Source organism: Mus caroli, chromosome 2 (genome assembly GCF_900094665.2).
Source record: "Mus caroli chromosome 2, CAROLI_EIJ_v1.1, whole genome shotgun sequence".
Lineage (NCBI taxonomy): Eukaryota > Metazoa > Chordata > Mammalia > Rodentia > Muridae > Mus > Mus caroli.
Window position 1 is genome coordinate 22,602,886 of NC_034571.1, and position 21,946 is coordinate 22,624,831.

Consider the following 21,946-nt stretch of genomic DNA (forward strand, 5'->3'; position numbering starts at 1 on the left):
CTGCTTGAGTTCCAGTCCTGACTTCTTTCAGTGATGAACAGCAATGTGGAAATGTAAGCTGAATAAACCCTTTCCTCCCCAACTGCTTCTTGGTCATGATGTTTGTGCAAGAATAGAAACCCTGACTAAGACAACTACATAACCACATGAACAAATATGTGCAGTTCAACAATACCCCCTTACTGGAAACATGAGCGCTCCACATCACAGTTCCCATAAGGACTTTAAAAAGTCTCAAAATTCCGTGTCTTCTCTGGCTTGCTTCTCTCTGGATTCCACCCACACTTGCTTTATTAATGGTTCGCTTCATGCCATCATCTCCGTCTTCATAAATTTTCTTTAGAACATTCATTAATCTCTCACTAGAGTCTGCCTCAGTGTCAGAGAAAGGCTTTTCTGTCGGAGGAAGGATTTTTTCTTTTTTCTTTTTTTAAAAGACCTTTAATTCATTAGATTTATCCATTTTACTTTTTTTTAATATATTTTTTATTACGTATTTTCCTCAATTACATTTCCAATGCTATCCCAAAAGTCCCCCATAACCCCCCCCCCAAGGATTTTCTTTCTCTTTGCATTCTTTTTCTACCTGAGTTAAATAGTCCCATTTTGTGTTTACCGCTTTCTTTCTACATAAAATAACTGTATCAGTCTTGACTTTTTTTGAACTGTTTTCCACAGAGATAGGTTTCAAAAGATTGTTCACAATCATGGAGTAATTCTTGCCATTGAGTTTTTTTTTTTTTTTTTTTTTTTTTTTTTTTTTTTACCAAAAGATCGAATGATCTCTCTGGAAGTGTACCTGCACAGTCTCAGTGCGAACCTGATGGACTCCAGTTAAGGTAATGTGGATTTTCACAAACTTATCTGACTGATCTCATCCATAATTACTGATTTTCACGGTGTATCCTATTGTACGAGGAGCAACCACAGCAGCTAGCTTTCCATTCTCAAGTTCTGGTTTCTTCTGCGACTTCTGTTGCATCTTGTTCTTGAGTACCATCTCAATCTTGGATTTTTCACTTGTAAGAGTATCACGTAGTCTTTTCGTGGTGGACTTTTCCAGCAATACTTTGACCTCTTCTAGGTATTTCTGCAACTCCTCCAAAGCGGAAACCATACTGTGGTGCATCAGACCAGAGGCCGGAGCTGCAGCGGTGCACCAAAGCAGACAGGAAAAGAGCATCCCACGCCACCCACGAGCATCATAGTGCTGGCAGCGAGCTCTGTTCTTAGCTGTCTATTAGGAATTTGGTTTTCCCGGGTGCTGGCTAGATAATCTTGATGGCAGCAGCACTTTTAGGGAAGGTGGGGTGAGCCAGGGGTCAGACAACTGAGATCAGAATACCCTAACTCGATTGGCTATGCCTCCAGCAGACCCCACTTTGCAGGCTGTGTCCCAGATAGACCCTATTCTGTAGGTTGTGTTTCAGTGAGACACAGTTGGGGTTGTGAGTGGGTCCAACTCTGTCAGCTGTACAAGGCTGACCAGCTGGGGTAGTAGGCAAATACAACTAGGATAGATGGTTGGGTGGAATTCCAAGCCGGTTAGTTTTAGGGCTCCCAGAGATTTCCACTGTTGGGGCAGGACACTCGTGGGGTCCTGCAAGACTACTTTAGACTGGAGAGCCAGGTCACAGCTAGAATATGGGGCTCCGTGGATTGCTGGAGCCCCTTACCTCTGTTGTAACTGATATAATATTGTAATTGTATAAAATGAAAGAATTATTTGTGAGAAGTATCACACATCTGTAGAAATCATTAATTTTAGTTTTAGTGGTCATATGGTACAATTGAGTCTTTCTTTAAATACTATTTAATATGGATTTTAGTCACCGATGACCTAGGTTTCCAACATATTAAAATACACAGTATGATTTATCAGCTAAATTTTCTCTCACATTAAATTGCTGAGCTATTTAACTTTGCCTTTGTCTGTTAAGGCTGTCTCATCATTTCACAACTTAGCTTAGGACACAGAGTGCAGTTATAACACAGCAGAAAATTAACCCCACCCTGTCCAGCTGACAATATCAGTGAGATTCCTGGGAGAAAATATGAGGACGATTTGATGAGCACAAGTGCCTCAGAAAGCTCCATTGTCAATATTCCGCATCTACCAATGATGGGCCCTGTGAACCTGCATAACTGGAGTAACTGAAGAGAAGAATTCTTATTGCTAAAGCTCTGTGATCTTGCAGAGAGAGTCATCAATTTTGTAAATTCTTTTGTGTGTTCTTGTAATTTTACTATGAGTTTTATAACTCCATCCTTTCTACATAAATATATCCATCTGGAGGAAATACCTATATGAAACTCTACTCCATTCCATTCTCTCCATCTTCTCTTCTGTACCATCCCCTGAGCCAAAAATGTGTGAGACAGACTCTCAATTTATTTCATTTCTAGATGACCACTGACCCACTACACTACTTGCAGATGAATACCAGCCCACTCTACGACATCAACAGTCACTGACTCTCAACCATTTGATCAATAATGAGCTGCAGTAACCATCGCTCACAGCACAAATAACTTTGTCACAGGAGTAATACTGACAGCATCAGTAATCCATGAACAGGAATAGAAGCATTTACAAGGTATTTGTCAGGCATATCATCTGCGTTTGACAAAATAAAGCAGTATTCTCTTCACTTACACATTTTAAAATGTGGTTATTTGCCATTAATGCTTCCAGACTTGAGAACTCTCTGTTCATCAGCCTATGTGTTGATTGGATTGTTTGGCTTTTTGTTATTTAAAATCTTTAATTCTTTACATAAGTCTAGATATAAACTCCCTGACAGGTTTTCAGTTACTGAAAAATTTATTCTACTCTGCAGTCATTCTTTCTTTTCTTTAGTCATTTGTTTTGTTTTTAAATTATTATTATTTTGTTTATTTAAATTTCAGCCATTGGAGCCCCTCCCAGTCCCCCCTCCCCACACAGTTCATCCCATTCCTCCTCACCCCTGTCTTGGAGAGGATGTTCCCCACCACCAGGGCTCCTCCTTCCCTGAGATCTAAAGTCTCTCCAGGATTAGGTGCATCTTCTCCCACTGAGGCCAAACCAGGCCGTTCTCTCCTATAAACATGCAGGGAGCCTTGCACCAGCAATGCTGGTAGTGGTATCAGTGTCTGGGAGCTCCCAGGGGTCTGGGTTAGTTGAGACTGCTAGTCTTCTTATGGGCTCACCCTCCCCTTCAACTTCTACAATCCTAATTCAACCATAGGGGTCCCCAACTTCAATCTTGGATGTAAGTATCTGCATATGTCTCAGTCTGCTGCCAGTTGGGCCTCTCAGAGGACAGCCATGCTAGGCTTCTGTCTATAAGCACACAGAGAGAAATAGATTTGTGCACTCTTATATGTAGCTGCCCAAGATCATATGCAAATGCAAACATATACATACACACTGGAACACATCTACAAAAAGCAGGACAATGAACTTTTTTTGTGGTGTGAAAAAGAAGGGAGAAGAAAAGAGTGGGGACCTCCAAGAGGATTCACCCATGGTCTGACCCTCAATTTCTCTTGGAGTGTGGAGAAAGGAAAGGCAGTTAACAAAAGAAAAGGTGAATTGCCAACCAAAGAGTAAACATGGAGGAACTCACGGTTCCAGCCACATATGTAGCAGAGGATGGCCTTGTGGGACATCAATGAGAGGAGGAGAGGGCCTTGGTCCTGTGAAGGCTTGATGCTCCAGTGCAGGGAAATGTCAGGACAGGGAAGCTGGAGTGGGTGGGTTAATGAGCAGGGGGAGGGGAGATAGGATAGGGGGGTTTTTGGAGGGGAAACGAGGAAAGGGGATAACATTTGAAGTTTAAATAAAGAAAATATCTAATAAAAAAAGAAAAAAGAAAAGAAAAGGGAAGGGAAGGGAAAGGGAAAGGGAAAGGGAAAAAGGGAAAGAAGGGAAAGGGAAAGAAGGGAAAGGGAAAGGGAAAGGGAAAGGGAAAGGGAAAGGGAAAGAAGGGAAAGGGAAAGGGAAAGGGAAAGGGAAAAAAAAGGAAAAAGGGAAAAAGGGAAAAAGGGAAAAAAAGGGAAAAAAAGGGGAAAAAAGGGAAAAAAAGGGGAAAAAAGGGGGAAAAAGGGAAAAAAAGGGGAAAAAAGGGAAAAAAGGGGAAAAAGGGAAAAAAGGGAAAAAAAGGGAAAAAGGGAAAAAGGGAAAAAGGGAAAAAGGGAAAAAGGGAAAAAGGGAAAAAGGGAAAGGGAAAAGGAAAAAGGGAAAAAGGGAAAAAGGGAAAGGGAAAGGGAAAGGGAAAGGGAAAAAGGAAAGGAAAGGAAAGGAAAGGAAAGGAAAGGAAAGGAAAGGAAAGGAAAGGTGAATTGGATTTGGGGACATTGTTGAAGCCCAGCTCCTAGGATGCTGGGAGACAACAACGAGATTGTGGAGGGTAAGGCAGTCTTCAGAGTCCTCCTGAGTCTAATGCAGAGTGGAAGAGAGGGCACAGGAGAAAGGGTGCTGGAGAACGAGGGTGCAGCTTAGCTCTCAAGTTGCTGTGGCTGCAGAACACAGTTTGTCCAGTATTACAATGTGGAGAGGGTACTGTGGCTATACTTGAATATGGTAGTTCTGAGAAGATACAGAGGTATGGAAGCTCTCTTGCATGGTGGGAATGGGGCCTAACCATGGGAAGATAGGAAGACAGGAGCCCTGGCTAACTTCTGACTGTGGGTTCTCTGGCAGAATTTCTGATTCTGATATCACATCTCCCTCCCCAACAGGCTTCCTCAGGATGAAGAAGGCAGAGCCAGGTGTCTCCTACGGAAATTGTCACCCTGTTTCACAACTGTTGATCTCTCTCTTTCCAAGCTCCAAGAGAGGTTAGGAGTCAGGGCATTGACTGAACTCCCCAACGGTCTTGACTTCTCATTCATTATCATGTCTATGTCACAAAAGAGGTCCAAGTAAAACAGTGCAATAATCCCACAGCATGTATGGAGCCTTTGTGCAGGTGTGACGGGAGTGTCTGGCATCCATTATAAAATAAATACGATTCACAGAGGCCAGGTAGACAGAGGCACCATGGCGACCATGATGCTGTTCCTACTGACCATAAGCCTGACCATGAACTCTGTGGGATGCTATATTAATCATCCTGAGTGTGCCAAAACAGACAAGGTGAGATCTTTGCATGTGCTAAATGTGTGAACCAAGTTTTTAGTATCATGATGCTGAACTTGATGATAATCTGGGTTCTTTGATGGACATTGGTGGGCTACCTCTTGTTATTTCCTAGGATCTGCTATTCAATATGGTATTTTCATTTTTCTGCAAGGCAGATAATATCCACAGGTATAGGATGGGCTATGGAAGCATCTGTCTGGTTATTCTGTCTCACAGAGACCAACTGCCTCCTTCTGTCAGCTTGGGCTCCCCAAGACCCTCCTTTAATCCCACATAAATCCCACATAAATGACACTTCAGAATTTCAGTGGTGCATGGATACCACAAGGTAGGAATGAGTTTGTAGGATGACTCCTTCCTTAGTGAGTAGTCCTTAACAGTGGAAAGATGCAGAGAGACAATGCCAGGAGCAAGGTACACACAGCTAGGGTGACTATGGTCATTAGTGACCCAATATTAGCAAGTTTGTGCTGGTATTACCTACCTATGGCAGTCACTTTAAATCTTTTTCTACTCTTCCCTCAGCCTTATATTGTAGGTGACTTTTTTCTATTTTTTTGAATGGTTTGTTTGGGTCCATGGTCATATGCAATCCCAGGAATAGCATCTCCCAGGAGATCTCTGCATTACCTTGTCTGAAACAGCCTGCCCAATGATCCAGAGGGGCTGGACATGACCAAGCTCTCCCTGACCCTTCAGCATGCACTGGGATGTTTCCCAAACTTCTCCTCTGCCCCCACTTCAGCTACAGCCTTAAAACCCTTTTGCCTGATACTGTCTCTCTCCTTCATGTCCTCCTCAGTGGTGATTTCCCTCATCTAGCTTTTAGGAAATTGGTACATAATTCGTTGGGCAGGAAATCTTCCTCTCCCAGAAGCAAAGCTGAGAAGCCCGCTGCCACCCTTTGTCTTGGGCAAAAACAAAATTGGCTACTTGGAGTTCAGGATGAATATCTCGTGAGTACCTGCCCTCAGTCTTTCTGCTTGGTTCTTGGCTGCGTGGTCTCTTCATCCTCACATGTACTCCACTTCAGCTAAATGGAAAATATGAGAGTGGAGTCCTCTTATCCTGTCTGGGAAAAGTGTCAGTTGACTTCTGTAACTGCAGGAATTATATTCCCAGGAAAACTGAGTTTAGCACGGGAGACATGGTGTCTCAGCTGAGGTATTTTGCAGTTGTGCACACTGAGAATAACAGGAAATTCCAAGCACAATGCTCTAGATCTTTGAGAAATCAGAGTCCACACAGCTTACTTCTGTGTAGAAATGCAGTATCAGGCTGTTCAGGATTTCAATGGGTTGTGAGGTCATTTATGAGTATGGAGGTAAATCTTGGGCAGGATCATTTGAGATAGGCCCTTGGTGAAACCTTTGGAGACCAAGGGCATACCCTAACATCCTCATGGAAAATGGTCTGAAGTGGGTTGGTTGGAAGACTTCTCTGAACTTAGAGTATATTTTATTCATCAGCTCTGCACCTATCTGTACCTATGTTTTCCATACTAGTGTGACATAGAACACAATATGGGAACACATGGCTTGTGAGAAGCCTGGGAATGTGGCTAGCTTTTATAATACATACACATACATATACATATATTGTGGGGAAGGGCTGATCTCACCTGACTGTTGTGCACCGAGCAGTGGATTGGGATAGGGCAGGTGTGAAGGAGAGCACCCTGCTTCTGCTCTACGTCCAGGAAACCCATTGGCTGTGTTGAGTTCAAGATGGCCTTGAATGAAGCAAAGGACTTTCCTTGCTATTTCACTCTGTGTAAGTACTTCTTTATACATTGTTCCATTTCACAGACTCTTTTGAGGAATACATTACAGCTACAAGTCTTGTTCTTTGTCTGCAGGGATGTGGCACTATGTTTCCATAAAATTCTTTGGAGGGGAGAACTTTGGTATAGCCAGCTTAAATGGTATAACCAATACTGTACACCAGATGATGGCAATGCTCATGGGTATGTCATCCCATACCCAACTATGCTGATGTTGGTAATGGCTTCCTGGAGCACTGGTACAGAGTTCCAGTACTGTACTTCCCTCTCCTTGTCATTGCTGTGGTTTCTGGATCTTTGTGAGAGGAATTTGTCAGCCTCAGCATTCATATGACCACTCCTGTTGTCTAAGACCTATATCCAAGCACATCTACCCATCCTTAACACTATTTCTTCACTCTCAGTCAGACTTTGGTGCATCCCTACACTGAGTAGACATGTGGGTGGAATCCTGTGTCACTGGATATATTGCTTGTCCACTGGAGACCTGTGCATTTATCATGATAAGAGAACTGTATTCCAGTGGCTAATGCCATGACAGCAGAGCCCCACTAAACACCCTGTTGTTTACAAGATACTCCCCTATGCCACATAGTTCTGAGATCCTGAAGTGCACAGCTCATCATCAGTTTAAAAGGAAAGGCAGAGACCAATAAGTTAAGGAAGACTCAGGTTTTAGTTTTGACGAGTGCTTGGGAGTAAAAAACTTGAAATTTCCTTCTCTTTCACTTGGATAGTTCACAGCATATAGAATGGACTAGAGATAACAAGAGGGTGTTAGCTATGAGGCTAGCAGTACTTTCTCTGCTACTTATATCACACCTAATATACCTGACATATCACACAGCAGTAACATGTAAAGCATGGCACTGCTGAGCATGCTTGTTACCCAAGCACATCTCTAAAACCTTTGCTCACCATCTAGCACAGCCAAAAAAAATGCTTCAGATTGAATTTGAGACTCTGTCTCAAAAAGGTAATGTGGAGAGTCCTACCATCATCCTCTGAACAGTGCATGGACATGTGCAGGTTCATACACAAACACACACACATAGAGAGGGGGGGTGAGGAAGAGGGAGAGGGGAAGGGAGAGGGAGGAGGAAGGGAGAGAGAGAAAGAGAGACAGAAAGAGAGAGAAAGAGAGAGGGAGGGAGGAAGGAGGGAGGGAGGGGAGGAAGGAAGAGAGAGAGAGAGAGAGAGAGAGAGAGAGAGAGAGAGAGAGAGAGAGAGAGAGAGAGAGAGAGAGAGAGAGAGAGAGAGAGAGAGCAACCTAAGTCCAAAAATCCAGCATGTAGAGATTTATCTGACAGGTCTGTTATCAGTCACTTTCCTGGGAAGGTAGCTCTTCTGGTCTAAATTCCCAAGCTGTCTCTTCACATTCTGGACACTGTCGTACCCATGGAATGTACACAACTCCAAAGAATCCACTGAAAGTTTAACACCTATCCTCCACCTGCCACCACCAACCTCTGAGACCTTATCCTCATCTTGATCCCTGAAGTTTTTCATAAACTTCAAAACACTGCCAGAAAACTCATGGTACTTTTCCTCAAGGATCTTTCCTACCAAGGTCTTCCACTGGCCTCTCTCCCCTGTTCTAATCCAGCATTCCTGTTCATGTTCATTTCTTTCTCCTGCCCTCAACCTCAATAGCCTCTTCAGGCTGTCTATGCATGAGATTTTAACAAGTATTTGGATAGGTTTCTCAGCCTAGACATGGAGACATAAGCAGAAACACCTATTGATGCCCACTAGCCTCAACTTTACATTACAATGTTACAACCAAGGACTCCAGGGGCCATGGTGCCATCCAAAACCTGTTGATGTCTCTAGCTGCTCACCTACTTTGCTTATATAAAATATTATTCTGGATAAAGGACGATTCAAAAGATCTTCTTCAATGTATATTTTGGAGTTATAGGATATATTACAGAGGGCCTTCTTCCAGAATGGTGTCCTGCTAACAGGACCTGAGAACAGAACAAAGGCAGAGATTTAGTCAATGGTGGATACCTCTCCTTCCCACTTCATGCTTCCCAAGCCATCACATTCAAACTTTGCCTATGTTCCTGGAGGAAAGCGAGTCAGGGTGTCTCTGACTTCAGGATCTGGGTGTAGCTGAAATTCTGAATCAGTTTTCTGCCCTCCATGGATGAGTGGTTGGGAACCTTCATAAGAACCCATTAAAGAGAAACTCACTGGCTGCTTCAGTCTCAAACAACTATGTGCTTATGTGGTACACCTCCCAAATACGGTGTGAACTTGATTCTCTCCTGATTGCTCCTATGTAGCCTGCATCCTTCTCAGAGAGTTTTGTGAGAAAGCACTCCAGTTGTTGTTTGAATCTGCCTATGTCACAGAAGCCCTACAAGGGACATATGAGTGACTATAGAGAGAGTCCTTTCCACCTAATTCTTGCCATCCTCACCTGGCCTGCAGGTCGCCGTAATTACACTGCAGACACAACATTGCTTTTGGATTTTGAAGACGTTGTGATCCAAATGGGCATGAACAAAACAAGCATCATCAATCCTCCTTTTGATGGTAGTAAAAAGGCTTTTACTAATTCACCTTCCCTTCTGTTCATGATTTTCTGTAGGACAGTGGCCATGTCAACACCCTACAATCTAATTGCTTTTCTCTGGGTCTACATATAGATTCCTGTGAACCAGACAAGAAATCCTAGTGCACAGATGAATCCCTTCAGTGACTATGCATGAACCTGGCTCTGGGAGAACTTCCTCCCTCTGCAGCAGCAGTCAGATCTCCTGGTGCCAAGAGAGGACAGGGCCTCCCACTCACACCCACCCCTCCTCACTCCTTTGTTTTCAATAAAGGTGGTAGATCCAGGCTCTCTGTGTCAGAAATGATTCATTTGGCTCCAGCTCTCTGATGCTCAGACCTGACCTTAATTGTCAGGAAGAAAGGACTTCAGCTTCACAGGTCCCCATGCAGATGGTATGCCATGGTATATGAGGTCACTAGATTCAGTAGTGGGCACATGGAGAGAAAGACGGGGGCTGGGATGTGCATGGTGACCAGTGAGGGGATAGAAGGTTGATCAGGATTACAGGGATGCATGTGTGTATTGGCCAATGTGTGTTACTGCAAGAACCTGGGTTCTTAGTACTGCCCTTAGGTTCTGCCTCTGCTGATGGATGGTGGCTCTGGTATAAGGCCGTAAACAGTGGCTGTGGCCTCTATGAATGTGGAAGGTGGGCCTTGCTGCTGATGCCTTTACTATCTGAGCATTAGCTTACTTGTAGTCATCTCCTGCCAGGGAAAATATACCAGAGGACATAAAACCAACAATGCAAACCTGTGTCCAAGTCTAAACAGAGAGGAAAATTTTCTCTTCGTCTTCATTAAAGTTCTACTAACCCCAGGCTGGATTGATGGCTCAGTGGTTAAGAGCACTAACCACTCTTCCAGAGGTCCTGAGTTCAATTCCCAGCAACCCCATGGTGGCTCACAACCATTTGCAATGGGATCCTATGCCCTCTTCTGGTGTGTTTGAAGACAGTGATGGTGTACTCACAAATATAAAATAAATTAATCTTTAAAAAACCCCAAAAGTTCTAATAACCCAGTGTTCGGCTTTTTTGAATGTAATAATCTATTATGCTGATGTCATTCACGTACAATTATAATCCAGTCCTTCTTGGACCATCTTTAAACTTCATGGTATCAAGAGTCTTTGAAGAAATATCTCAAGTGAACTTGTAGTCTATTCGTGGGCTAAATTATTTACAGCTACACTAGCATAACATGATTTATGTACTGAGAAAGGTCCCTATGCAGTCCAAGGCAATGATTATCAACCACAGAATCAATGTTTCCTGGGTGGAGAGAACAGAAGATAGCAACTCAGAGGACCCAACCCCTCCCCAAGTTACAATTGTGTCTCCCCTCCAGATAGCCTTGCCTTGAGTCAAATGAGTTCAATAGTTTCTAGAGTACACACAGGTGCTGCAATGGTTGTGTGTGTGCTATATTCAGGAAGCAGTGCTCCACAACAGATCTGTCCAGGAGCTCTGCAACCTCCTCTGTTGAAAGAGAAGCAGGTTATTAGCTCATTGCTCTGGATCCTTGGCATAACAGTACTATCCAAGACTGTGAGCATCCCAGAGTCTCATTTACATGGGAGCTGTGCCTGAAAGGCCCAACTGCCATTTACACCCTAGATGTGGAGTGAGACCACTACTGTTTTGTTTCTTTAGGAATTTAGAGAGTGTGTGTAGACCTTAACTGGTACCCTAAATATCCATGCACAGTGGTCCACATTTTGAAGCAAGGCTAGCTTTAGCTTTGCTACACTGAGATAACAAAGATCATAGCATGGAGGCCCTGGTACAGTGGAACCAATTCACAAGAGGTAGAGGAAGAAAAAAAAAAAAGAATTTCACCCCAGCCTGGACAAAGAAAGAAGATTCATATATTTTGAAGAGCTTTCCCTTAGGAGTAAGCTGAAATGTTAACAGGTTGAGCTCTTGGCTGTGAAAATACACTGGATGTGTTTCCTGGATCAGGGTGTGTTATGAGGAGGAATGTTCTTTAGTCACCAGACCTATAGTGACCTTGGTGAAATGTGAGGCTTCTTTTGGATCACAACCCCAATGTCTCTTTGGAGGCTGAGGCAAAAGGGTGGTTTGTCTGTGGGACAGAGTATAGGTGAGGTGGATGTCAGTGCAACTGGGTATGGAGCTGGCTAACTAGGATCTTTATGTGTTGACTACACTGGGGAGCTGCAGCGCACAATGTCTCTTATTCTGGGGCCATCAGACCTCTATGTCTAGCCTCAGAGTGTGCAAGCAAACCGTGGCTATGGTTGGGGTTGGATTCAGTTGCTGCTCAGGAACACAAGAATGACCACCTTCCTCCTTCCGTTCCCTCAGAGCTGGATTGACATCCAGCTTATGTAGCAGTATGTATTGCTGTAGAGGTGACAGAACAATGGAATATCTTGATGAAACAAAGTTGTAGCCACATGGCTTCACTCCAGATAGAACACCCATCTCACACCTGGAGAAATACTGAGAACTTGTGGAAGAGGGAAGAAGAAACTGAAAACTGGAGTGGAAACTTGGTAAAGCTACTCAGAAGGTAGATGTTCCAGCCCTTTGAAAATTCTCTGACTCTCATTATCTTTCCATCTACTTCATTTTTGTATCACTTTTTCTTTTTCATCTAAGACACTGAGATGTGTCTTAAAAAAGACAACATCCTCCCCTCCATTTTACTCACATCAAAAGTGAAAGTGCCACAATTCACAGCTGTTTGCTCCTCACTCTCTTGAACCTGGCGTCTGGACATCCCCTGCCATCTGCTCCTGACTTTCTTCCCTCCAGTCTGTTCCTGACATAGCCAGGCTACCACTGTACCTTCCAGGCATTCCCACTGAATACATTTCTCATCTAGAGTACAATTCCAATTCATTCACTTATTGCTCATTCACTTCACTACCTTCAATCATGTGTTTAAATATTACCTTAGTGCAGCTCACATGGAAAATTTCATTTAATCTACAAATCCCTCCCTCCTTATAGCTGTTTTTCACATTGTTCCTTTGAGGACTTCCTCATAGCATGTGTCACACTTGTGACAATATATAATTATATAATAAGGATATTGGAGTAAACAGACTGAGCATTGATAGTTAATACAATGAACACTTAACAATTAAAAGGTAAAGAGAGCTAGAGATTAAATGTGTGTTCCAGGTAATCAGTGGAGGAAACCATTTTGCCATAGGATCCTTTCCACATGGCCAGTTACAAAATGGTGTCAGGAAGTTGTTATGCCCTTGAACTTTGTCTAAGTAATTTGTTGTTTCTGTTTTTTTTTTTTTTTGAGGGGGGTGTCTTTTTATTTTAGACTCATTAGAGCCATCCACAAAGAAAAATCAAAGCATCGCCACATAGGATTTCATCCTGTGCTGCAAGTCTATATAACTTTTATTCCCCTTTAAACTTTGTCTATAGTTTAAACTCTGCATTACATCTACAAAGGGAGAGTGAACCTCTGCATTTGGACTTTGTGCTGGAGAAAGTACAGTATTGTCGAGTAGAAATGGCAAGGGCTGCAGATCCTTTGTAGAAGCTCTTTCATCAACATAAGTGCTAGACTGCTCTTCTGACAACTGTTACCAGAATAGTGTCATATGAGGTTCTATCACTGATTGAGTGAAATGAAACAGAATTGTTCTACTTCAACTGTTAATGGGGTTCACTGTTTTTTAAAGACAAAATCTAATGTAGCTTACTATGAACTTAAAACAGTGTGAACCCAAGGCTGGCATGGAATACCTGATCCACCTGATGTTGCATTCCATGCACTAGGAATGTACACCATCAAACAAGGAATTGTCTCAATTAGCTGTAGTAATTCTTGGCATATCTGAGCTTCACCAGACTGTTACCACGTCAATAGAAAACTAAAACAAACCCCAGTTCTAGCCAGTTCACACTTTTTACTGTGGCTATATTTGATGCTATCAAAAACTCAGCTAATACTAGATAACCTCTGTACTTTACAATAAGTTACCTAAGTATTAACAGTACAGAGAAGATGTGTCTAAGCTGAGATTTAAGTTCAGTGAATAAGGGACATGATCAGAATTAGTGAAGACTACAGTTGTGGAGATGGGGATCCCTGTAGGAGCTGCCAAAATAAGGCAAAAAAAAAAATGAATGAAACGGAAAGCCTTAGAACATGGGAAAACATGAACCAAGAAATCTCTCCCTTCTGTTCTACCATTGCTCTAAGATCAACAACCACCCGTTCTATTGACTCCTGAGAGTATCTATCAACAGAAGATCTCAACTTCCTGTCCTACCATTTGTCCTCCCAATGCTGCCTGCAACTCCCTGCCCATCCACTTCCTGATAGTGTCTTTCATCACTTTAGCTTAACAGGGGTCTATGAGCATAGTTACAGAACATTTTAAAATTTTATTAACAGGGACAGAGAAAAAGTTGGGTAAATGATGGGAAGTGGCTATGCAGTGCAGGATCTATCCTTCATATTGCACACAAGACTCACAGTAGCAGACTCCATCTTTCAATCATCTGCCTGTGGCTCTCATGATTTTTCTAAGGGAAGAACTATACACAATACAGCCATAAGTGCAGACATCAGTCTTCCACAAGGTTATGTGGGAGGGTCCTATTCTGCCATCAGCAGGAAAAGTATGCAAAGGCCTTGAAACTCTGGGGGCAGAGACTCCAGGATTCTTACTTATCTCTGGCCCTTAAGAGCACTGACTTCACCCTCTCAAGAAGGTTAAGTTTCCTGATCTGCAGCATCATACAGGACTGGATTATGGCAGCTCCTCAGCACACCCCAGGCCATGATATAGAGTTATCACTAATATTGTTCATATATTCTTGAAGGTGCTTAATCTTGGTCTAGAGAGACCAAAAGTGCCCTTCTAAGACTAGAACCTCACTCTAGAATTGGGGTCAGATTGGTCCCAGGATATCAGGATATGGAGGGACAAAAGAAAGTGACAGCTGAAGCAGGAGCTGGGATGTGAGATGAAGTGGCCAAAGCAGCTCAGCTGTGGCCTCTGGGCTCATGTGAGTCCTTGACCTCTGTATGTTAGTTTTGCTTTTCCATACAAAGAAAACCAGACTCAGATTCTCCTTGTAGACTTGTCAATTGTAAAACTGATCGGTAGGAAAATGCTTTGATAGATGTCTTAGTTAGGGTTTTACTGCTGTGAACAGATACCATGACCAAGGCAACTCTTTAAAAAAAACATTTAATTGGGACTGGCTTACAGGTTCAGAGGTTCAGTCAATTATCATCAAGGCAGGAGCATGGTAGCATCCAGACAGACATGGTGAAGGAGCTGAGAGCTCTTCATCTGAAGGCTGTTAGCAGGCTTCCAGGCAGCTAGGATGAGGATCTTAAAGCCCACACCCATAGTAATACACCTACTCTATCAGGGCCACATCTTCTAATAGTGCCACTCCCTGGGCTAAGCATATATAGACCATAATAGTAGGTGCTCAAATGTTTTAAGGTACTTGTACAACTGTAGGTTCATAAGAGGCTTTGATGAACACCATGTTCTAACATCAGGCCAGAATGTGTTGAAGAAGCCTAAGTTGTGTCAATGGGAACAAGGGTTCCATATGTACTTTCATAAGGTCCTGAGATGGTCAAACATGCAGAACACCAGAGTCTCTTTGCTGGAGATGAAACCCTGATCCTTGGTGGAGCAACTTCACATTTGTGGACACAGATTCATGACTCCTTTATGTGGCTAGAACCTATTTAGTGTCTGAAATAAAGAGACCTTACCTTTCAGGAGCTTGAAAAGTCATTGAGTATATATATATATGGCTAATGGTTATAGGTGAGAAAGGAGAGGAATGAGATAACTGTCGGGCAGCAGGTGTAGGGGAATAATGGGAGCGGGAGAAAACCTGTGTCCCACCAGAATTCCAGTGCTCTGGGCAGGCAGACGAGGAGGACTGCTGCACACTCTTCACTCAGCCCCGGATGGGTGTCTGGCTGTGGAAAGCCACAGACCCTAGCTCGAGGGGGTAGACAATGGGAAGTCCAAGGTCTCTGGGCCTCACTGAGGCCAGATATAACAGGTTCTTAGTCTGGGGCATCCCAGATGCTGCTGGACACTGCAGAAGAGCTGAGAACAAAGTGGAGGCCCCAGGGGTGGCTCAGTCATCCCCGGGCCAAAGAGAGGAGAGGGCAGGGAGAGAGGCGGCGCTGGGTGGTTCCCACATGGGCAACAGTCCTTGGTCCTGTCCATTGCTGGAGCACAGGGAAGCCTTACAGCGTGAGGTTAGGCACAGCTCTTTAGGTGAAAACTTATTCCATCATTCAAGTATGGTGGGCCTTGATGAACAGAGACAGTCTATGGTTTTAGAGCTTTATTGCAGAAAGACAGAGAGAAAGAGAGAGGCTGGCCATGGCCACGTGGAGAGAAGGGGGGAAGGGAGGGGGAAAGGGAGAGCTAGAGATGAGAGTAAGAAAGGTGAGAGCTAGAGAGAGAGAGAGAGAGAGAGAGAGAGAGAGAGAGAGAGAGAGAGAGAGAGGAGAGGCCAAGCAGCCCCTCTTATTGTGAACTGGGCTATCTTGTAGTTGCAGGGAAGCTGTGGGGAGGAGAATACCTGGCTATTGTCAGATAATTGTAAGGATGGAGTCTAGCCAGCAGATGCTGGTGAGGATGTGGAGAAAGAGGAACACTCTTCCATTGCTGGTGGAATTGCAAGCTTGTACAACCACTCTGGAAATCAGTCTGGCAGTTCCTCAGAACACTGGACATAGTACTACCGGAAGATCCAGCAATACCTCTCCTGGGCATATACCCAGAAGATGTTCTAACTGATAATAAGGACACATACTCCACTATGTTCATAGCAGCCTTATTTATAATAGCCAGAAGTTGGAAAGAACCCAGATGTCCCTCAACAAAGGAATGGATACAGACAATGTGGTACATTTACACAATGGAGTACTACTCAGCTATTATAAACAATGAATTTATGAAATTCTTTGGCAAATGGATATATCTGGAGGATATCATCCTGAGTGAGGTAACCCAATCACAAGAGAAGTCACTTGATATGCACTCACTGATAAGTGGATATTAGCCCAGAAACATAGAATACCCAAGATACAATTTTCAAAACACAAGAAAATCAAGAAGGAAGACCAATGCATGGATACTTCATTCCTCCCTAGAATAGAGAATAAAATACCCATGGAAGGAGTTGCAGAGACAAAGTTTGGAACTAAGACGAAAGGATGGACCATCCAGAGACTTCCCCACCTGGGGGTCCATCCCATAATCAGTTACCAAATGCAGACACTATTGCATATGACAGCAAGATTTTGCTGAAAGGACCCTGATACAACTGTCTCCTGTGAGGCTATGCCAGTGCTTGGCAAATACAGAAGTGGATGCTCACAGACATCTATTGGAGGGAACACAGGGTCCCCAATGGAGGAGCTAGAGAAAGTACCCAAGGAGCTGAAGGGGTCTGCAACCCTATAGGTGGAACAACAATATGAACTAACCAGTACCCCCAGAGCTCGTGTCTCTAGCTGCATATGTAGCAGAAGATGGCCTAGTNGGCCATCATTGGGAAGAGAGGCCCCTTGGTCTTGCAAACTTTATATGCCCCAATATAGGGGAATGCCAGGGCCAAAAGAATGGGAATGGGTGGGTAGGGAAGTGGGGGGCGCTATGGGGGACTTTTGGGATAGCATTGGAAATGTAACTGAGGAAAATATGTAATAAAAATATTAAAAATTAAAAAAAAAGGATGGAGTCTAGCTAGAATGCTAGGAGCTTAGGACTTTGTCTGTGTGGCTGATAGTCACAGAATTATGGAGTTGGGGGCTCTGTGGTGTCAGGCACCTGCCTCTGGGAACGTGGCTCACTGTTCTGTCCCTTGTAGAGTTTTCTACTGGGTCTCCAGAACAAGCCTTGCTCAACCAAAACAGGCTGCCTTTCATGGTCCCACATATAACTTAGAATAAGAATGCTCTAAAAGAACAGAGACAACAGATGTGCTGTGTGAAGCTATTCAGATGACTGTGGTCTCCAATGTTGCTATGTGGCAATCCTTGTAAGACCACTCAAGAACCACAAGTTCCTGAAACATTAACTAGATCTAGACACACCCAAATGACACTACTTCCTTTTCTACACTCAGTGCTTCTTCCTCTGGGAATTTCCACTGGCTCACTGCAGAGCGGTGTAGTCAGGATTCCTCTGTTCATTTTGCTTCTCTCCACAGGGGAAAACCCAAAGCAAAAAACGGGGCAGAAAGGCTTTCAACAAGAAAAACTTCATTGTGCTTGAGTAGAAAGGCAAGCAGGTGATTTTAGAGATCACAAGGTAGTCCACTAAAAGTGGCCATGCTTTCCTCTAATTAAATAAAGTTGACTCTACCTTTACCCCATGTCAGCCATTACTCTAAATGACCTTTTTGTTTCTCCATGTCTCCAGTCTCCTCCTCTCTCTCTCTCTCTCTCTCTCTCTCTCTTGGTTTTTTTTTCGAGACAGGGTTTCTCTGTATAGTCTTGGCTGTCCTGGAACTCACTCTGTAGACCAGGCTGGCCTCGAACTCAGAAATCAGCCTGCCTCTGTCTCCCGAGTGCTGGGTTTTAAAGGCGTGAGTCACCACCGCCTGGCCTCCACTGTCTCTTTGTGCTACCATTTGCCCTCATGTTCCATCACAAGGATAACAGAGCCATGCTTCAGATCTTGATCATGATGTCATCTTAGCTGAAGGTGTGTGTAGTTGCTTGTATTATGAATTCTAATCATGTTCCCCCAAAACCCTGCTTTCATGAGAGGGTCTGCAAGTAGCTTCTGGGAACCTGCCCTAGTAGGTTCTGATTGGTAAATAAAGATGGCAACAAGCAATAGCTGGGGAGGACAGACAGAGGCAGAATTTTAGGTTTTCTGGGGCTTGGGACCAGGAGAAAGAGACAAAGAAGAAGATCCACCATAGCCAGAGAGTGTGGAGGAGAGGAGAAATGCCATGCCTGAGAATAATGCAGGACAGAGAGGTATAGCCACCATGTGAAGAGCATGGCACAGAGGGCTGCCCAACTGGGTCTATAACAGTCAAGATAGAACATGGAATTTAGAAGTAGTCACTCGGAATTATTGGTAGGAGGTAGACTCTAGCAGCATGGAGGCTAGGCAAATGCCCAACTTTTGTGCTGCATTAGACATAATAAAATATAAAGGCTGTGTGTGTGTGTGTGTGTGTGTGTGTGTGTGTATCTTTCATTTGGGAACATAAACCATTAAGGTGGAAAGCTAACCCAAACCAGGATTTATTAATTGTGAATACAACAGGTATGATGTGTTTTGGATCAATACTCAACGCAACTCTGTAGCTCTGAGTTTTGTTTCTTCTGGGGTTTTGTTTGTTTGCTTGCTTCCATGAAGATCGCAATTGTAAGTTAACTCCTGGAAAATCCTTAGGACAGACAGAGCAGACTGCTCAGTACCTGGAGTTCTGCAGTCTATTTACTTGGATATTGAGATAAGAAAGACACTGCATGTCTAGGTATGAGTGTCCTTTCAAGGATGTGTCCCCAGTTAAAATACCCAGGACACTTGGAAAACTGTCCTTTTATTCCTAGAATCCTTCCCATGCCATAGTTCCCATGTGTCCTCCTCGCCCACTGAACACATCCACAAGAGATGCTTAGTAAACTGCCTAGTCAAGGCAACATATTGTCCTTGAGGACTATGCTTGCCCATCAGTGTTTTCGCAGTACCTGTGGGAAGGAAGGCCCATGATTGGTATCTGTTTCCTATGAATCACACTCTGATTGCTATTCTCCTGGTAGAAGAAACAGATCTCACCTCTGTTTCTCTTCCTGTCACAAATCCCCCCCTCAGAAGGGCAAATCCTAAGCCAACTATACATTAATGCATAGTAATACCTTTCCTGGAGTAGTGTTTGTTCTCCATGTATATCACAGCTTTGAGACATACCCTTCAAGATGCTCTCACCCTGGATACACACTTCCCACTTGACCATACCTCCTGCTAGGACCCTCTATTTACTCCAATCCCAAGTAAAGTATTATGCAGCCATTCTAGACTCAGTGTGTTCTCATGAATTCTCCTGTAAGCTCCCAGAAGCTCTATGACAAGTTTGAGGACCTATGGAACCCAGCATATGTCAAATCCCAAAGATTATGTCATTCTGCAGTCCTGTAGAGTATACAATATTCGAGAAGTTCATTTGATGCTACACCCCACAATGTGGCTTCAAATGGTCTTTGACTTTGTATCAGGAATTTGGAAAAGCTATTGGTTTGGGCAGGACTGGAGAGATGTTATAACAGACACACATATATGCAGGTTCCAATAAAGATATTGCTCTAATGGAGGCTTCCTCAATAATCTGAAGGATATAGCAAAAAGTGACCTGGGAGCAGAGGTATGGCTGCATGGAAGAGAATGACTATATCTTCCATCATCACCCCTCAAGAAAAACAGTATCAGATACAGCCCCACCAGTTAATTTTACTCTTTGCCCTCCATGTAGTTTGTACAGTGTTCAAGCTTTGTGTGGACACTGCCTCATAGGGACATGAGGGCCAACATGAGGAAGAAGTGGCCCTGTACCTTGAATGATAAACTGCCATCTCAATGATACCTCATTTTTTGGAGGAGGAGCATATGGCTTCATCTTTCCCAGAAAAGTTTGTTGATTCTTCCTAACTCAGAAAATATTTAGCTCCTACACTCACATCTTGTACTTGTCTTGTTCCTTTTTGCCTGGAAGTGATTCTTTTTAGGATAGATTTTCATCCTGTAAGGAAGTGCCTTAGTGGAGCCTGAGATACTCTAAACCTGTTGGAGATGTGGGTTACCAAGAATACTATAAAACTAGTGAAAAAAAAAAAAACCAACACTCTGCCAGAATGACAGGAAATATGGAAAGGTCAAAAGCTTTCATACAATAGTGTACGAAAACAACACCTAAGTAACAACAAAACCTATAGGCATGCTAATGTGGAGGAGGAGTATCTCATTAGATCCCAGCCCTAGACAGTGAAACACAGGCATGAATAACAGCTGAGAGAGGTAGAATTAGGGGTGAGTTCCCAATTGTTTTGTCCACTGAAAAATTCAGCTCCAAAATCATGTACAGGAAAGCAACAGCAAACAAACTCAGGAGCTATATTCATGTACACACTAACATGTATGTAATGATAATATTCAAATTAAAAGAGGACATCGGTTTGAGAGGGCATGAGGGGGCATTGGGAGAGGTTGGAAGGAGGAAAAGGAAGGAGCAACTGATGTAAACTTTTAATTCTTTTTAATGAAAAACGGAAATTATTCTGCAAAGTCAGGAAAGTGAAGGATTTATGAAGCACTGAAGCAATGGGTCAAAAATCTGAATTTCAAATTAAAGATTTATTTTCAAGAAGTATCACACACACATCTGTAGAAATCACTGATAATTTTAGCTTAATGATCATATGTTTATGGCTTCTCAATCAATGGTTACTGGGTGAATGAAGCCAATATATGAGGTGGACTGAAGTCTTATTCAATAGCCTTTATTCAGAGAATTGAACAGTTAATACTCTGAGAGTAAAAAAGGCATCACACAATTGAAGCATGAAATCACAAGAGTGAGCTGAATGTGATAAACAAGCCACACATGACAAAAATATGTTTATTTATAGAGGCATATAAACAAATAACTATAGTCAGTTGAAATGAAAAATCTGAAGTAAACTCATGCACAAAAGGATAATTCAAGTTTGATTCCTTGTTTTGGAAGACACTGAGGTCACAAGACTCTTGTCTTTGTTCCTTGGAGTTCCTTCCTCGTTTTATGTTTTAATGGCAGAATATCTTCAGTAGATTTTATTTAAGATGTAGATAAGTTGGTAAATCTAATTATTTGATACGTAGATATCCTATAAGCAGCTAAGTTATAACCATAATGAATAATACTAGAACAATAAAACATTGCATATGACAAACACTCTGACACCAAGAACAGGGCCTGTGTCCAAGATGGTTAGTTACATTACTGTATTGATCGCAAAGCTTTAAGAAATAGCTTGAAAAGCCCCACATGATTATCTTGTAGAACATATTTGCCCTTAATAAAAACACAAAGGTTATGAAACATGAGAAATAGTGGAAATGAACACAGTTTCTTCTTTAAATGAATGGATGAGTCTGTTATGGTCCCAGTCCAGACAATAACTGTAGTCCTTCGTAAAATAAACAAATCTGATTTCACCCAATATACAAGTTGAAGCAAAGGATGATCAGAAAGCTAAGAACAATGCGTGTATTCAGAGGCACTCATATCAGATGTACAGGAAAAAGCATCTAGCGTCACCAGAAAGATATTCTTTTTTTTTTTTACCACTGAACTATCTCTTCAGGCTTTACATTAATATTTTTTTTAATTTTTAATATTTTTATTACATATTTTCCTCAATTACATTTCCAATGCTATCCCAAAAGTCCCCCATAGCGCCCCCCACTTCCCTACCCA

General features: G+C 42.9%; 1 protein-coding gene and 1 pseudogene across 1 annotated transcript; one reads left to right on the top strand and one right to left on the bottom strand.

Annotated features, from left to right (window-relative positions):
- Positions 1 to 234: 234 nt before the first annotated feature.
- On the bottom strand, positions 235 to 1,153 carry LOC110290431 (annotated as a pseudogene).
- Positions 1,154 to 5,019: 3,866 nt separating this feature from the next.
- LOC110308830 lies at positions 5,020 to 9,767 on the top strand. Its single transcript, XM_021181143.1, has 6 exons — positions 5,020 to 5,122; positions 5,951 to 6,084; positions 6,828 to 6,901; positions 6,987 to 7,094; positions 9,351 to 9,455; positions 9,569 to 9,767. Exons 1-6 carry the CDS (start codon positions 5,027 to 5,029, stop codon positions 9,595 to 9,597), a joined length of 546 nt encoding a protein of 181 aa, XP_021036802.1. The 5' UTR covers positions 5,020 to 5,026; the 3' UTR covers positions 9,598 to 9,767.
- The last annotated feature ends 12,179 nt before the right edge of the window (positions 9,768 to 21,946 follow it).